The 12459-nt window shown below is 36.6% G+C and overlaps 1 protein-coding gene across 3 annotated transcripts in view; it reads left to right on the top strand.

The window, feature by feature from the left end:
* Nucleotides 1-12459, top strand: part of DIP2B (disco interacting protein 2 homolog B) — a 183701-nt gene that overhangs the window by 138176 nt on the left and 33066 nt on the right. For all 3 annotated transcript variants that reach the window (XM_039882047.1, XM_039882048.1, XM_039882049.1), the window contains 8 exons: nucleotides 1491-1584; nucleotides 2145-2264; nucleotides 3375-3489; nucleotides 4036-4175; nucleotides 4773-4909; nucleotides 8171-8251; nucleotides 10214-10341; nucleotides 12011-12125. In XM_039882047.1, coding sequence (XP_039737981.1) covers nucleotides 1491-1584; nucleotides 2145-2264; nucleotides 3375-3489; nucleotides 4036-4175; nucleotides 4773-4909; nucleotides 8171-8251; nucleotides 10214-10341; nucleotides 12011-12125 — 930 coding nt within the window. The remainder of the gene's footprint in view (nucleotides 1-1490; nucleotides 1585-2144; nucleotides 2265-3374; nucleotides 3490-4035; nucleotides 4176-4772; nucleotides 4910-8170; nucleotides 8252-10213; nucleotides 10342-12010; nucleotides 12126-12459) is intronic.

Raw genomic sequence — 12459 nt, 5'->3', positions numbered from 1 at the left:
AGGAACAGGTAACATGCTGTGAGAGTTAGAGGTGAGTTCTTCTCAGCTTTGGCACCAGGCTATTTTTATGGAAGAGGTGCCAATTGAGTTGAACTTTGAAAAATGGGTAAGATTTAGCCATATAGAGATACTTTTGTGGTAGAGGTAGAGAGAGGGGACATTTCAAGTGGGGAAAACTACCATATGTAGCATGGTGATTAGGAGGGGACAGAGAAGAGAAACAGGATCCTAGAGCTGAAAAGGATCTTTTGAGAGTATCTCATCCGGCTTCCTTACACATTGCAGGAGTCTGAGAAAAGGTAGAAATTCATGGGGGAAGAGGAGGAGGATCCCTTTTCACCCAGAACCCATCAAATTACTAAGACTCTTATTCCTTGAGCATACATTCTGGCTCTTTTCTGAAGAAGTTAAAAAACCTTTATGAGGAGTTAGAGGGACATGCATGAAGTCTTAGTTATAAAAACCATTCTTTTCCTGAAATCCAAAAGGTAGTCACCATAATTAGAAACTTGGGGCAGAGAGGAAAAAGAGGTTACCAATAGTATCTTGGTTTCTTTGGGCTACTTTGGTGGTGAGCAAAATTACCAGCCTAACTAAGTACCAATACTTAGTTACTCTGCCGGGCTGAGTTTCTTTGGGGACTGGAGATCTGGGTATATTCATTCGTTTGGATGGCAGGAGAGACACCAAATTGCATGACTCCCTCAGCTCACTCAATTTTATCTACTTAAATACCCAACAGGTCTGGGCAGGACCTCCTATAAGCAACAGGATATTTTGATTTCTTATTTTGTGATACCCAACCCTTTGTGGTATGTGGCAAATGCAAGCATGATGAAAGCACTTAGTGGGTTGGGGGGTAGTTTGGCAGTATCTATTAAATTTATAAAATATATATCCTATGACCCAGCAGTACCACTTTTCTATATCTACCCTAGAGAAACTCTTATACATATACCCAGGGAAGTAGGTATAAATATGTTCCTTGAAACATTGTTTATAATAACAAAAAAACTGTCGATAATAGGGAAATGTCCAAATAAATCGTGGTATAGTACCACTATGTAGAATACTATGCAGTAGTTAAAAAAAATTAGATAGATCTCATATTCATGTGCATAGATTTAGCTCTTAAACCATTTAAGTGAAAAAAAGTATGTTGCAGACATATGTATAGTATGATGCCTTTTATGTTAAAAATACTTTCTGTTTCTATGGAGACAAATATATATGTAAATACATAGAAAAAGGACTAGAAGGATACATGCCAGATTCACAACAGTGGTAATCTCTGAGGAGGAAAGGAGAGAACCAGGTTTAAGGGTAGGTAGCAAAGGAGACCAACCTTATTTCATATTTTTTTCAAAGAGCATGTATTTAGGTATTTGTTACATGTGTGATTAAAATTGTTAACAAAAATATCAGTTCAATTTTAAAATGCAATGTATGTATTTAGTGCTGATTACTTTTTATCTTTCGTTGCTTTTCAGAATGTAATGAATAAGATGCATACAATTAGTGTACCCTACTCTGTTATGAAGACTTGCCCTCTCTCTTGGGTCCAAAGAGTACATGCCCACAAAGGTAGGTACTCACAGCACCTACGCTTTAATTATGTGACTATTTGAACTAAGATTTCATGGATTTTCAAATTTCCCTTGTAGGGACATAATTCTATGCCTTGGTGGCTTGTCAAATTTTGGAGTTCAATTGCTAAAATTTCATCTTGTCAATTTCCTCTTACATGACATTCTTTCTTAAGAGTTCAGACAAACTGGGGGAGCGTTTGAGATCTTGCTCCCCAGCATATGTCATCAGTTTGGCTCAAATAAACGTATAAAAATTTTATTAAAAAAAGTTGAGATAAATTTGCCTGAATTTAAGCCCTACATTAGATTTTTTGGGTGCTTTGTTGGCTAAGGTATGTGGTTCATGCATATAGGTCACAGTGAGCAAAACAATTATATGTCTAGTTGGTGGCTGCTGCCTCAGAGCACCTGGCATAATTTCTTTGAAACCTTTTTTATTTTCTTTATTTGAAAATCATGATCCCTAAAATAAGTAAAAATGTTTTTATTATAGTATATTAAGTATCTACCAAATTTAGCATGTATATGTGTTAAATTTATCCCTTTTGTTTATAGCCAAGGTAGCTTTAGTAAAATGTCGAGACTTGCACTGGGCTATGATGGCACATCGGGACCAAAGAGATGTGAGCTTGAGTTCTCTCCGGATGTTAATTGTGACTGATGGAGCTAATCCCTGTGAGTATTTCTAGAGTGTGGTTCTGGGACCATTTATTCCTTTGGTAGGTTGAAGTTTTTGCCCTTTTTCTATAAGCATTTTTTTAACATTTGTTAAAAAGGAACCCCATACCCATTAGTAGTCACTCTCCATTTTCCCCCCACTGTCCCCTCATCCTAGGCAACTTCTAATCTACTTTCTGTCTCTATAGGTATACTTATTCTGGACATTTTATATAAATGTAATGATATTATATTGGTCTTTGTGACAGGCTTCTTTCACTTAACATAATGTTTTTAAGGTTCATCCATGTTGTAGTATATGTCCATACTTCACTTTTTATATTGCCATTTAATATTCCATTATATAAATATACCACATTTATTTATCTGTTCATCATTTGATGGATCCATACACTTTTAAAACCACTCCTTCTTGTTCACTCATTTATTTCTTTTTATTATCATGTAACTAAAAAGAATGATAAGAAGGTGACTTGATGTAACCAAGTGTCTGGACTTTATGCAAATTCCCCCTAGCAGCAAATCAGATTTGCGAAAGCTTTTAGAGATCTACGATATTACCTGCTTTTTCGTACAAGCACAAACATCCTGAGCCTCCTGATTTACCTAGAATCAGGTAAAACGTTAGCTACTATGTTCTTCATCATGGATTTTTGCCAGTAGTCAATGTTAATCATTCTGATATAAAACACAGAAATGAGATTGACCTTAATATGAATTAAATCAGAGAATATCACATAGAAGAGGGTGGAACTAAGCCAGAGTGTTAATACTGCACTGGCAAAATAGTTTTCAGGAAGAGTTGCTCAGTTCTGAACTGGCCACAGTGTCTCTCTGCTGTTGATTGGACAGTTTGATAGGAACAGCTTTATTCCAAGTTGTAACTTTAAATAGTGTCATTGACCTTTCATGGTCTGGATGAGAGTTAATTTGTCCTTGAAATGTATCAGTCATCTCACAGGCACAGTAAAATGTTTGGATTGAATTAATGATGTACTGAGAGTTGTCATGAGAAACAAGTATGTCAGCTTTTCACTCTTTACCAGTTTCCTGCAGTAATGAAAATCATCATTTCAGCTTTCAAGTTGATCTGTTCCAACTCCTTAGGGTCTGTGTCATCCTGTGATGCCTTCCTGAGTCTGTTCCAGAGCCATGGACTGAAACCTGAGGCCATCTGTCCATGTGCCACTTCTGCTGAAGCCATGACTGTCGCAATCCGCAGGTACTGTTCAGAACAGTGCTCTTCAATATGTTACAACTTTGATCAAATGTGCAATATTTACCAGACAGTGACAAGGGGTGTTAACTAATTTTCTGCTTCATAAGTCTAAAAGTGAAAATGACTTTGTAAAATAGTTTGAAGCATCTCATTTATTCTTCCCACTCTTGCACTAAGTGTAACTGATAAACTGAAAATTTAATTTAATGATTCTCATCTTTTATTTGTGAATTAGTTCTTTTTCTGTGTTGTTTTGCTTTTCAGCATCCTTGGTTATCATCCTAGACTAAAAATAGGCTATTCTTAATTATAGTGTAAATATGGAAAGTACATTTATAGTACACTAAAGACCAATGTATTCTGAACAACTGATTAAAATTTTTTTCCATGGTTTGTACATGTGAATTTGATTAATTTGGCATGTCTTTGGTAGAGAAATTATTTTTTGTGTGCGTGCATGGTAGCCAGAGGAAATTTGCTTTCCTACATATTCATACTTTTCCATTGATATTTAATTTGCCAAATTTGATGAGTTTATTTCGTTTTCAGGCCTGGAGTCCCAGGAGCCCCTTTGCCAGGAAGAGCCATTCTCTCAATGAATGGGTTGAGCTATGGGGTAATACGGGTCAATACTGAAGATAAAAATTCAGCACTGACAGTCCAGGATGTGGGACACGTAATGCCTGGTGGTGAGTTCTCAGGAAGGCCATTGGTTTTTCATAAAGATATGTTATGAGGAATCTAAAATTTGGTGCTTAGTTCGTTTCTTAAAGTTTCTCTAACCGTTAAGTGATTTTTAACTATACTTACCTTCCAGCTGTATTGTATGATTTAATTGAAAATGCTAATTATAATTGTTCATAGGGAAAGCTAAGTACTGAGTGATATCAGTGTTGTCTGGTTTTCATTGTAAATGCTAAGCCATTGGACTGGCAGAAAAAGCACACTGCTTCTGTGAGTGTTTGAGTTTGATCTGCCTAGGGTTAAATAATCTAACCTGTTTCTTTGGACTTGGCAGTCATTTTTAATATGCCACTATCTTCAAAAGCTTCAGTCTACATCTGTTGTATGTTTTATTTGCTGAATTAAAAAAATGTTAGGGCTAAAAGATGGAAAATTAAAATAACTATGTAGTTTCAGGTCTATTTTTAACATTCTTATTTGATATTCTTACTTAATAAGCACTCGGTGAATTCAAAACTTACCTGGATTCACAAGGATGAAGCTGTTATTTTGCAAAGGTTTTCCAGGATCCCTGTCCCTTAACTTTATTTTCTGTACACTAGGGATGATGTGCATTGTGAGACCCGATGGACCTCCCCAACTCTGCAAAACAGATGAAATTGGAGAAATCTGTGTCAGCTCCAGGACAGGAGGCATGATGTACTTTGGGCTTGCTGGTGTGACCAAAAATACATTTGAGGTACATGATATTAAAATTTCACAGAAAAAATGTTTGGTGAGGGTATCACTAGGGCAGATGAACTGCCAAATGGGAACTAAAGTAGTGGTTTGAGAGTGTGTACTCCAAAGCTAGACTGCCCAAGTTCAAATCCTAACTCTGCCACTCACTAGCTGACCTTAAGTGAGTTGCTTAATCTCTCTGTGCCCCAATTTCTTTATCTTTAAAATGTGAGTAATCATAGTGCCTGTCTCTCTGGATTGTTGTGAGAACTAAATGAGTTGATGTTTGTAAAGTGCTTAGAACAGCACCTGCACACAGAAGTACTACTGCTTATCTGTTAAATAAATAAACAGTAAGAGTCCTCACAAAAATCACTCTGGTGAATATGCCATGGTTTGGGCTTTATAAGCCCCAAAATTTAATTGTGAGAGTATATAGTGAGAATGGATCTCTCTCTCAAGTGTAGTCTCAAGTAAACTGAACTTATAAAGACCGATGTCAGCTTACTAATGAAAAATGAAGAACCATCCTATCACAGGGGCAGAGATTGCTCCCATTATTCAAACTTTCACTCAGACAGGCATTTATTGAACACCCTCTATACATCTGGCACTGTTCTAGTTGCTTGGGGTACATCAGGAGAATAAACAAATAGCTCCTCAAATAGCTCATATTCTAGTGTAACTAGCATATTGATTTTCAGTAGGCAGTTCTTCATGTGAAGCCCAATTGTAACGAAAGTTTGCCTGGTGAGCCTAAAATTCAGACAGGCATAATTAATTTTCTATATTTCATAATTGGGATTTACCTGCCTCAGGTTACCTTTTAGAGAATGGAGAACTCCAGTTTATGGGCCATGTCCCCTTTACACTAGATAGGGCCTATATGACCATTGCCAATTTTCAGTTCTTCAGATTTCCTTCTTTTGTAATCTAGACTGATGATTCTCAAAATGGCAAGGCACACCCGTCTGCCATCCCATTTGAAAATCAGAGCATGTAATTATGTAGTAATAGATGTAACTGCCAGAAGGGTGTTATCTCTGTAAATGATATGGTATCTGAAAAAGGTTAAGAATTCCTGAGACAACCATCATTTGTGTTTGCAGAACCTAAAATGGTATAATATAAATTATTAAATTCCTGTCGGTTATTGCCATCATTGTCACTGTTACTGCTGCCTTCTTGCCCTACTGTCGAAAGTTATGACCAAATCACCTTGATAAGTGTAGACATTCATAAACTCTTCAAGCATATGTTTACTGCCAGGTTTACTTTTAGGTGACTGATTACCTCTGCTGAATGTACATATATTTTACTAATTTAAATCTCACCCTGTTTATCTTATTTTAAAATGCTTGGACTACATATATTTCCAAAACCTGAATTTTTCTTTAATGCATTTTCCTTACGGTAAACAAGATCCTCAAGCAGTGTTTGAAGATGCTGATAATATTTTATTATGATGCTTTCTTATGAGGACAACTGCCTAACCACATATCTTATTTATTACCAAACTGCTAGGTCCATGGTCCATAGTGATAAAGAAATTTTGAAATCTGTGGTATAAATGTAATGATAGTGAAGTAGGATAAAATTCCAACCAAAAAAGGAGAAAACCATTGCATTGTTTTTGCAAATTAAAGTTTCTAATTCTTGCTAGGTTCTTATATTTAAACCCTTAAGAGTTTTCCAACGTAGTTATCATTTCTCTAGGACAAAAGACATAGTAATGACTGGTCAGAAAATAAAAGTGTGTTTTAAAAATGAGCCACTGGTGAGAAAAACTTATGTAACTCATAGGAGATCAAAGAGCTAATTTTCCATTCCAAACTTAATAGTTGTTTGATTTGAGACAAATGAAACTTTTTAAAAAAATTTATTTAAATTAGTTTCAAGTATACAGTACATTGGTTAGACATCCATACAGTTCATAAAGCGATCCCCCCAATTGCTCTGTCCCTACCCTGGCCCTCCACCTAGCCATCATATTAATGCTAACTACATTCCCTCTGCCGTGCTCCCCATCCCCGTGACCAGATATCAACTACTAATTTGTACTTCTTTAACCCTTCACCCCATTAGACAAATGAAACTTTCTGTGCTTTCTCATCTGTAAAATGGAAGTAATAATCTTGTTTCATAAAGTTGTCTTGAATAACTGTAAAGCAACTGACCCTGTGGCTGGCACATAATAAGCATTTAATAAATGTTCTTATAATTCTCTGTATAAATATATATAAAAAAATTTTAAAAATTAAAGGGAAAACCAATCAACAGACTGTTTATCTTTTATAAACAGACTATTTATAAAAGAAATACAAATGGCCAGTAAACAAAAGAAAGAAAATTCATCCATAGTACTAGTAATAAAGAAATGCAATTAGTAACAGTGGGATATCTTTTTTTGCCTACCAGATTAGCAAACTTTGGAAAATTGATAACATGTAGTATGAGTCAGAGTATAGGAAAAACAAACATTCTGATACGGTATTTGGGGAGTGTAATTGATATAACAGTTTTGTAGGACTACAGCCTGTTAAAAGAACTCATGCCTTATACAAATGCATAAAATTATATATAGGAGTATTCAGTAAAGCACTGTTTGTAATAGTGAAAAGTTAGAATGACCTACACAGCCATAAAGACTAGTTACTTTCTAATAGCTACTAATTCTGATAGTTTCCTGAGTACTGATTCTGGGCCAGACACTCTGCAAATCTGTTTACATTCTCCTAATCTTTACCCTGAGCCTGTGAGAGGCATTGGGAATTTCATTTTATGGCCAAAGAAACAGGTTTAGAGAAGTCCAGCAACTCGCCCAGGGTCCACATTACTAGTAAGTAGCAGAGCCAGAAATTGAACTTACGTTTGACTCCAAGGGCTGTGCTATCCTGTCCTCCATGCAATATTATGTTACAGAACTATTGTACAAAGAGAGCTAGATAGACTATTACCAACTTGTAAAGCTATCCAAGATATGTTATGTGAAAAGGCAAGTTGCAAAGCAGTATATATAATATGATCCCTTTTTTTAAAAAAAAATTCTTACTATGTAAATATATGCATTGTAAAAAAAAGTCCAGAGAGATAAACAACAAATCATAAATGTTTATTATCTCTTAAAGGGGTAGGATTCCTATATTTACTATTTATATAATTTTAGTTTTCAGCAGGTAGGTGTTACTTGTTGTTTATAACTTTTTAAAAGACTTAAAAAATCAAATATATATTTTTTTACAAAGGGTCAGATTTTCACTTTCTTCTTTCTATCTTCTAGGTGATTCCAGTGAATTCTGCAGGCTCTCCTGTCGGGGATGTGCCATTCATTCGATCAGGATTGCTGGGGTTTGTAGGGCCAGTAAGTGATGCTTTCGTGTTTGATTTGGTGCCTCTGATCCAAATATTTGGACTTTAATTCGCAGAACAGAACAAATTCTGATTAGTCCAAGAATATTATAAGGCCACTTAACTTATATTTAGAGCAGTTCCTGTAAGAATGTTAATGAGTTAATATTTATTACTTTTATTACCCAAATTCTTTTGACTCTTTTATATTAAGACATTATTTTTTACTTTCAAAAACTCTTTTCACTTATTCTTGCTACCTTTCTTTGACTTGATTAATAAGTTTCAATAAGTTAGAAGAGTGCTGGAAAAAGTCACCTTCAGGAGCAAAGGAAAACAATTTGTTTTCCAGCAAATATTTACAGTCCCTGGGTAGACACAAAGCTGTTCTCAAAGAGTTCACAGCTTAGCTTCATGAACCAACAAGAAGGGCAGAGAGCTAGATTATGAAAGGCCTTGCATGAAATAATGGGAAGTTTGGATTTTATTTTATAAGTGATAGGCATTCATTATCATAGTTAAGCCCACATACTTCCATCCATCTCTAATTACCTCCTTATGCACTCTTTCTTCTTCTCTTAACAGCTTGAGTCATATAAGAAAAGACCTAATTTTATTTCATTTTCTCCACCATTTATGGGAAATGATGGGGACGAGGACATACCTCTAAGAGAATCACTTTCGTAGAAAGAGGTCTATAAGTCTATACCTGCTGTCTTAATTTCTTCACCCAACACCAAGAAATTCTCAAATACCCAACCTCTTTTTAGTTTACTGCTACACTTTGATGTCCAAGATGGAGCTCCAGCCATCACATCTACATTCTAGGAAACAGGACAGAAGAAAGGACACGGTCCTACTATCTCTTAAGGGAGATTCCCTGAAGCTACTGAAAAGCATTTCCACATATCTTATCATTCTGAACTAATCACATGGCTATGTCTAGTTGCTAGGGAGGCTGAAATGTAGTCTTTATTTTGATTAGCCATGCCCAGCTAAAAAATATATTACTGTGAAAGAAATGGAGAAACAGACATGGGAGACTAACAGTGACTGTCTCATTTCTTTTATTTATTTCCTCCATAGCACTTTTCAGGCTATGTTGGAGATGGCTGGTTCTCTTCTATCTTCTGGGATGGACGCGTAGCTTCTTGAGACTAGAAGTCGTGTCTTACTTCCATAGCCTACCTAGTCACTGTGTGGCACTGCATTGTAAATCAATGAGTGACTTTCACGTAGAGATGACTACTAGATAATGAATAAATACAAATGACCCAAGAAATCTAGGAATTCTGTAATGAACGGAAAAAGTTATGTTATTGTAAATGGGTCTGGGAGAATTATTGATAATAATTATATTAAACAATAAAATTATTTATACAGTTATGTATAAATAATAAGGTTATTTATACAGATGCTTTTAGGACATTGACAGCAGCCTTTCCTGCAGCTCTGTTATCTTACTGAAAAGGAGAGGTTCCTACAGTGTTTCTTTGACTTTTCCTTATTAGCCTATTTCTAATCTTGCCAGATGGAAACAGCATTACTCTTATAAACTTGAAGAAATCATTCTCACGTTAAAACTGTTTTAATCTCTTCCTAATTTTAGTATTAAATAACTTAATATTTTTCTTTGTATCCATCCCATGATAAGTACAGAAGATGAACTAATACATAATCATGGCTGGGAAAATAAACTGTGCTTGTGTGCCATCCTAGTTGCTTTCTTATAAAATTCCTCCCTAAGAATAAATATGAATGGGTTCCCCTCTTATCTACTGTGAGACCTCATTAATCATAAGATGCCACTGATTTCCAAGATGTTGAGATGTGAAACACTTTCTTAAAATCCAAAAAGTATGGTTTGTTTTTTTTTTCTTATATTTTTGATAAGACTTATTTCAAGGCAGGAAGTAAAATGTCTGTTTTACACTGTAAATTATGGAAATCAAGGTAAATCATTATTACCTTTCAGGGCAGCTTGGTGTTCGTGGTTGGAAAAATGGACGGGTTACTGATGGTTAGTGGTCGAAGACATAATGCTGATGACATTGTGGCTACTGGATTGGCTGTTGAATCAATAAAGACTGTTTATAGAGGAAGGTGAGTAGTACAAAGTTCAAATGTTAGCATTATAGGGTGATTTGAGTTGTATTGTGTAGATTCTCTTTCCAAATGATTAGGTTATTTTTGGTTAAGCGTAGCAGAAACCAGGCTTTGAATATTTATCTTAAAATATCTTTGTCTGTAATTGAGAGGAATAAGGTATACTCATATCCTGTATTTCAGTTTTTAATGGACTCAAGGAAATTCTATGTTCCTACAGTCATTCCTTCAGTACATAAGTAGTCCCATTCAGTCTGATGGAGATAAATGCTACTCTGCAGGATTGTTTCTGTTACTAAATTATTATATCATCTTTAACACAGGGATTGACGTAGTACTTAAGTGCTAATTTCAAATTCCATGGATGAAGTCAATTATATATCCTTTTTTCTTTGCTTTAATGCAAGAAAAGATGTTTGGTATATATTCGAATAATTGATGTCCTATTCAGTAGTCTTTAAAGCGGCCTTGGTGTATCCTTTTAATTTTTAAAGAAGAAAAATTAAACCAACAGAAAACCAGTTCCTGAAACGTGTAGTTCTTTGTAACGGTGTGGCTTCCTATGAGATGTAAACTCTGTGGAGCACTAGACCTGTCTTTGGTCACAGCTGTGTTTCCAGCACTGAGCACAGTACCTGGCACACAGTAGGTGTTCAATAAATATGTGTGGATGGAAGGAAGGAAAGAAAGGCAGGGAAAGAGATGGTCAGGTATGCTACCATATTCAACTTTCCAGTGACTTCCCATTATTTCATGCATTCATTCAACAAATATTTATTGAGTGCCAACTGTGCGCCACTGTTCTAGATGCTCAGATTGTGGCAATGAACAAAACAGGCCTCGTGGAGCTTACATTCTCCTTGGGAAAAAAAGATGGTAGCCACATAGGGAAATAGATTAACATGTGAGATGGTGATAAGTGCTATGCCGAAAAGAAAGCATGAGGGTGGGTGATGTGCTTGCCAGTTTATATAGAGTGGTCTGGGAATGCCTCACGAGTAAGGGGACGTTCGAGCGGAGACCTCACTCAGAACATCCCCCTCCCCTTGGCCTACCAGGTCCTCCATGGCCACCCTGGCCTGGCTCTGACCTCTCCCCACCGCTCTCTGCTTCACCACTCTGCTCCAGGCACACTGGCCTTCTTGCTGTTCCTCAAACCTGCCAAGCTCGTTCCTACCTCAGAACCTTTTCGCTTTCCGTTCCTTCTGCCCGGAAACCTCTTCCTCCAGATCTTCGCATGGCTCGCGTCCTCACTTCATTCAGGTCTCTGCTCCAGTGTCCACTCCTCAGGGAGGCGCTCCCCAACCACCCTGCCTTCATAGTACTCCCTGCACACCACTCCACCCCCTCGCCCTGCCTTAGTTTTCTCCTGGTGTATATTACAACATGACCTTATATTTGTTTGTTCTGTCTCTCTGACATGCAAACTCCATGAAGACAGGGCTTTTGTCTTATTTATCACTGTGTCCCAACATTCACTACAGTGGTGCTTACTACATGTATTTTGAGTCCTTGTTTTGATAGTAATGATTGTGACATTTTCTTTTCTAAACTGCTCATTCCTGGGTAGTGTGGTGGGGATGTCTCCTCTCTATATTCCAACTGAGCTAAGCAAATAGGACTGGTTGTAAAGGGAGTCCTGATGTGTTTGATCTGTCTCTCTTAGAATTGCTGTGTTTTCTGTGTCTGTATTTTATGATGAGCGCATTGTGGTGGTTGCGGAACAAAGGCCTGACGCTTCTGAGGAAGATAGTTTCCAGTGGATGAGCCGTGTGTTGCAGGTGAGCACACCTTAGGTCTTTGTCGGGGCAGGTTGGCTTTGTTGTCAGAGGTGGCGGCAACCACTGCTTAAGCAGTTTTCTTTGATGAACTAGTTATGCCACCTTATTTTTTTCTTGCTAATCACTACTTAATATTCTGGATACTATTACAAGAATCAGATAACTAATACCATTTCTCCTTGTGAACCATATATTATTTTTCTGCTCAGGTTGCCAAAAACAATTAAATTGACTTGCCTCACAAATCCTTTTTGGTGCCTGACTGTTTACAACCTATGAAAGTTTTAACTGTCCATATGTGGAAGACATCTTTGACAGTAGTCAATCCACTTGT

This window comes from Pteropus medius, unplaced genomic scaffold (genome assembly GCF_902729225.1).
Source record: "Pteropus medius unplaced genomic scaffold, Ma_sr-lr_union100, whole genome shotgun sequence".
Lineage (NCBI taxonomy): Eukaryota > Metazoa > Chordata > Mammalia > Chiroptera > Pteropodidae > Pteropus > Pteropus medius.
This window is presented reverse-complemented; position numbering and strand designations above follow the sequence as displayed.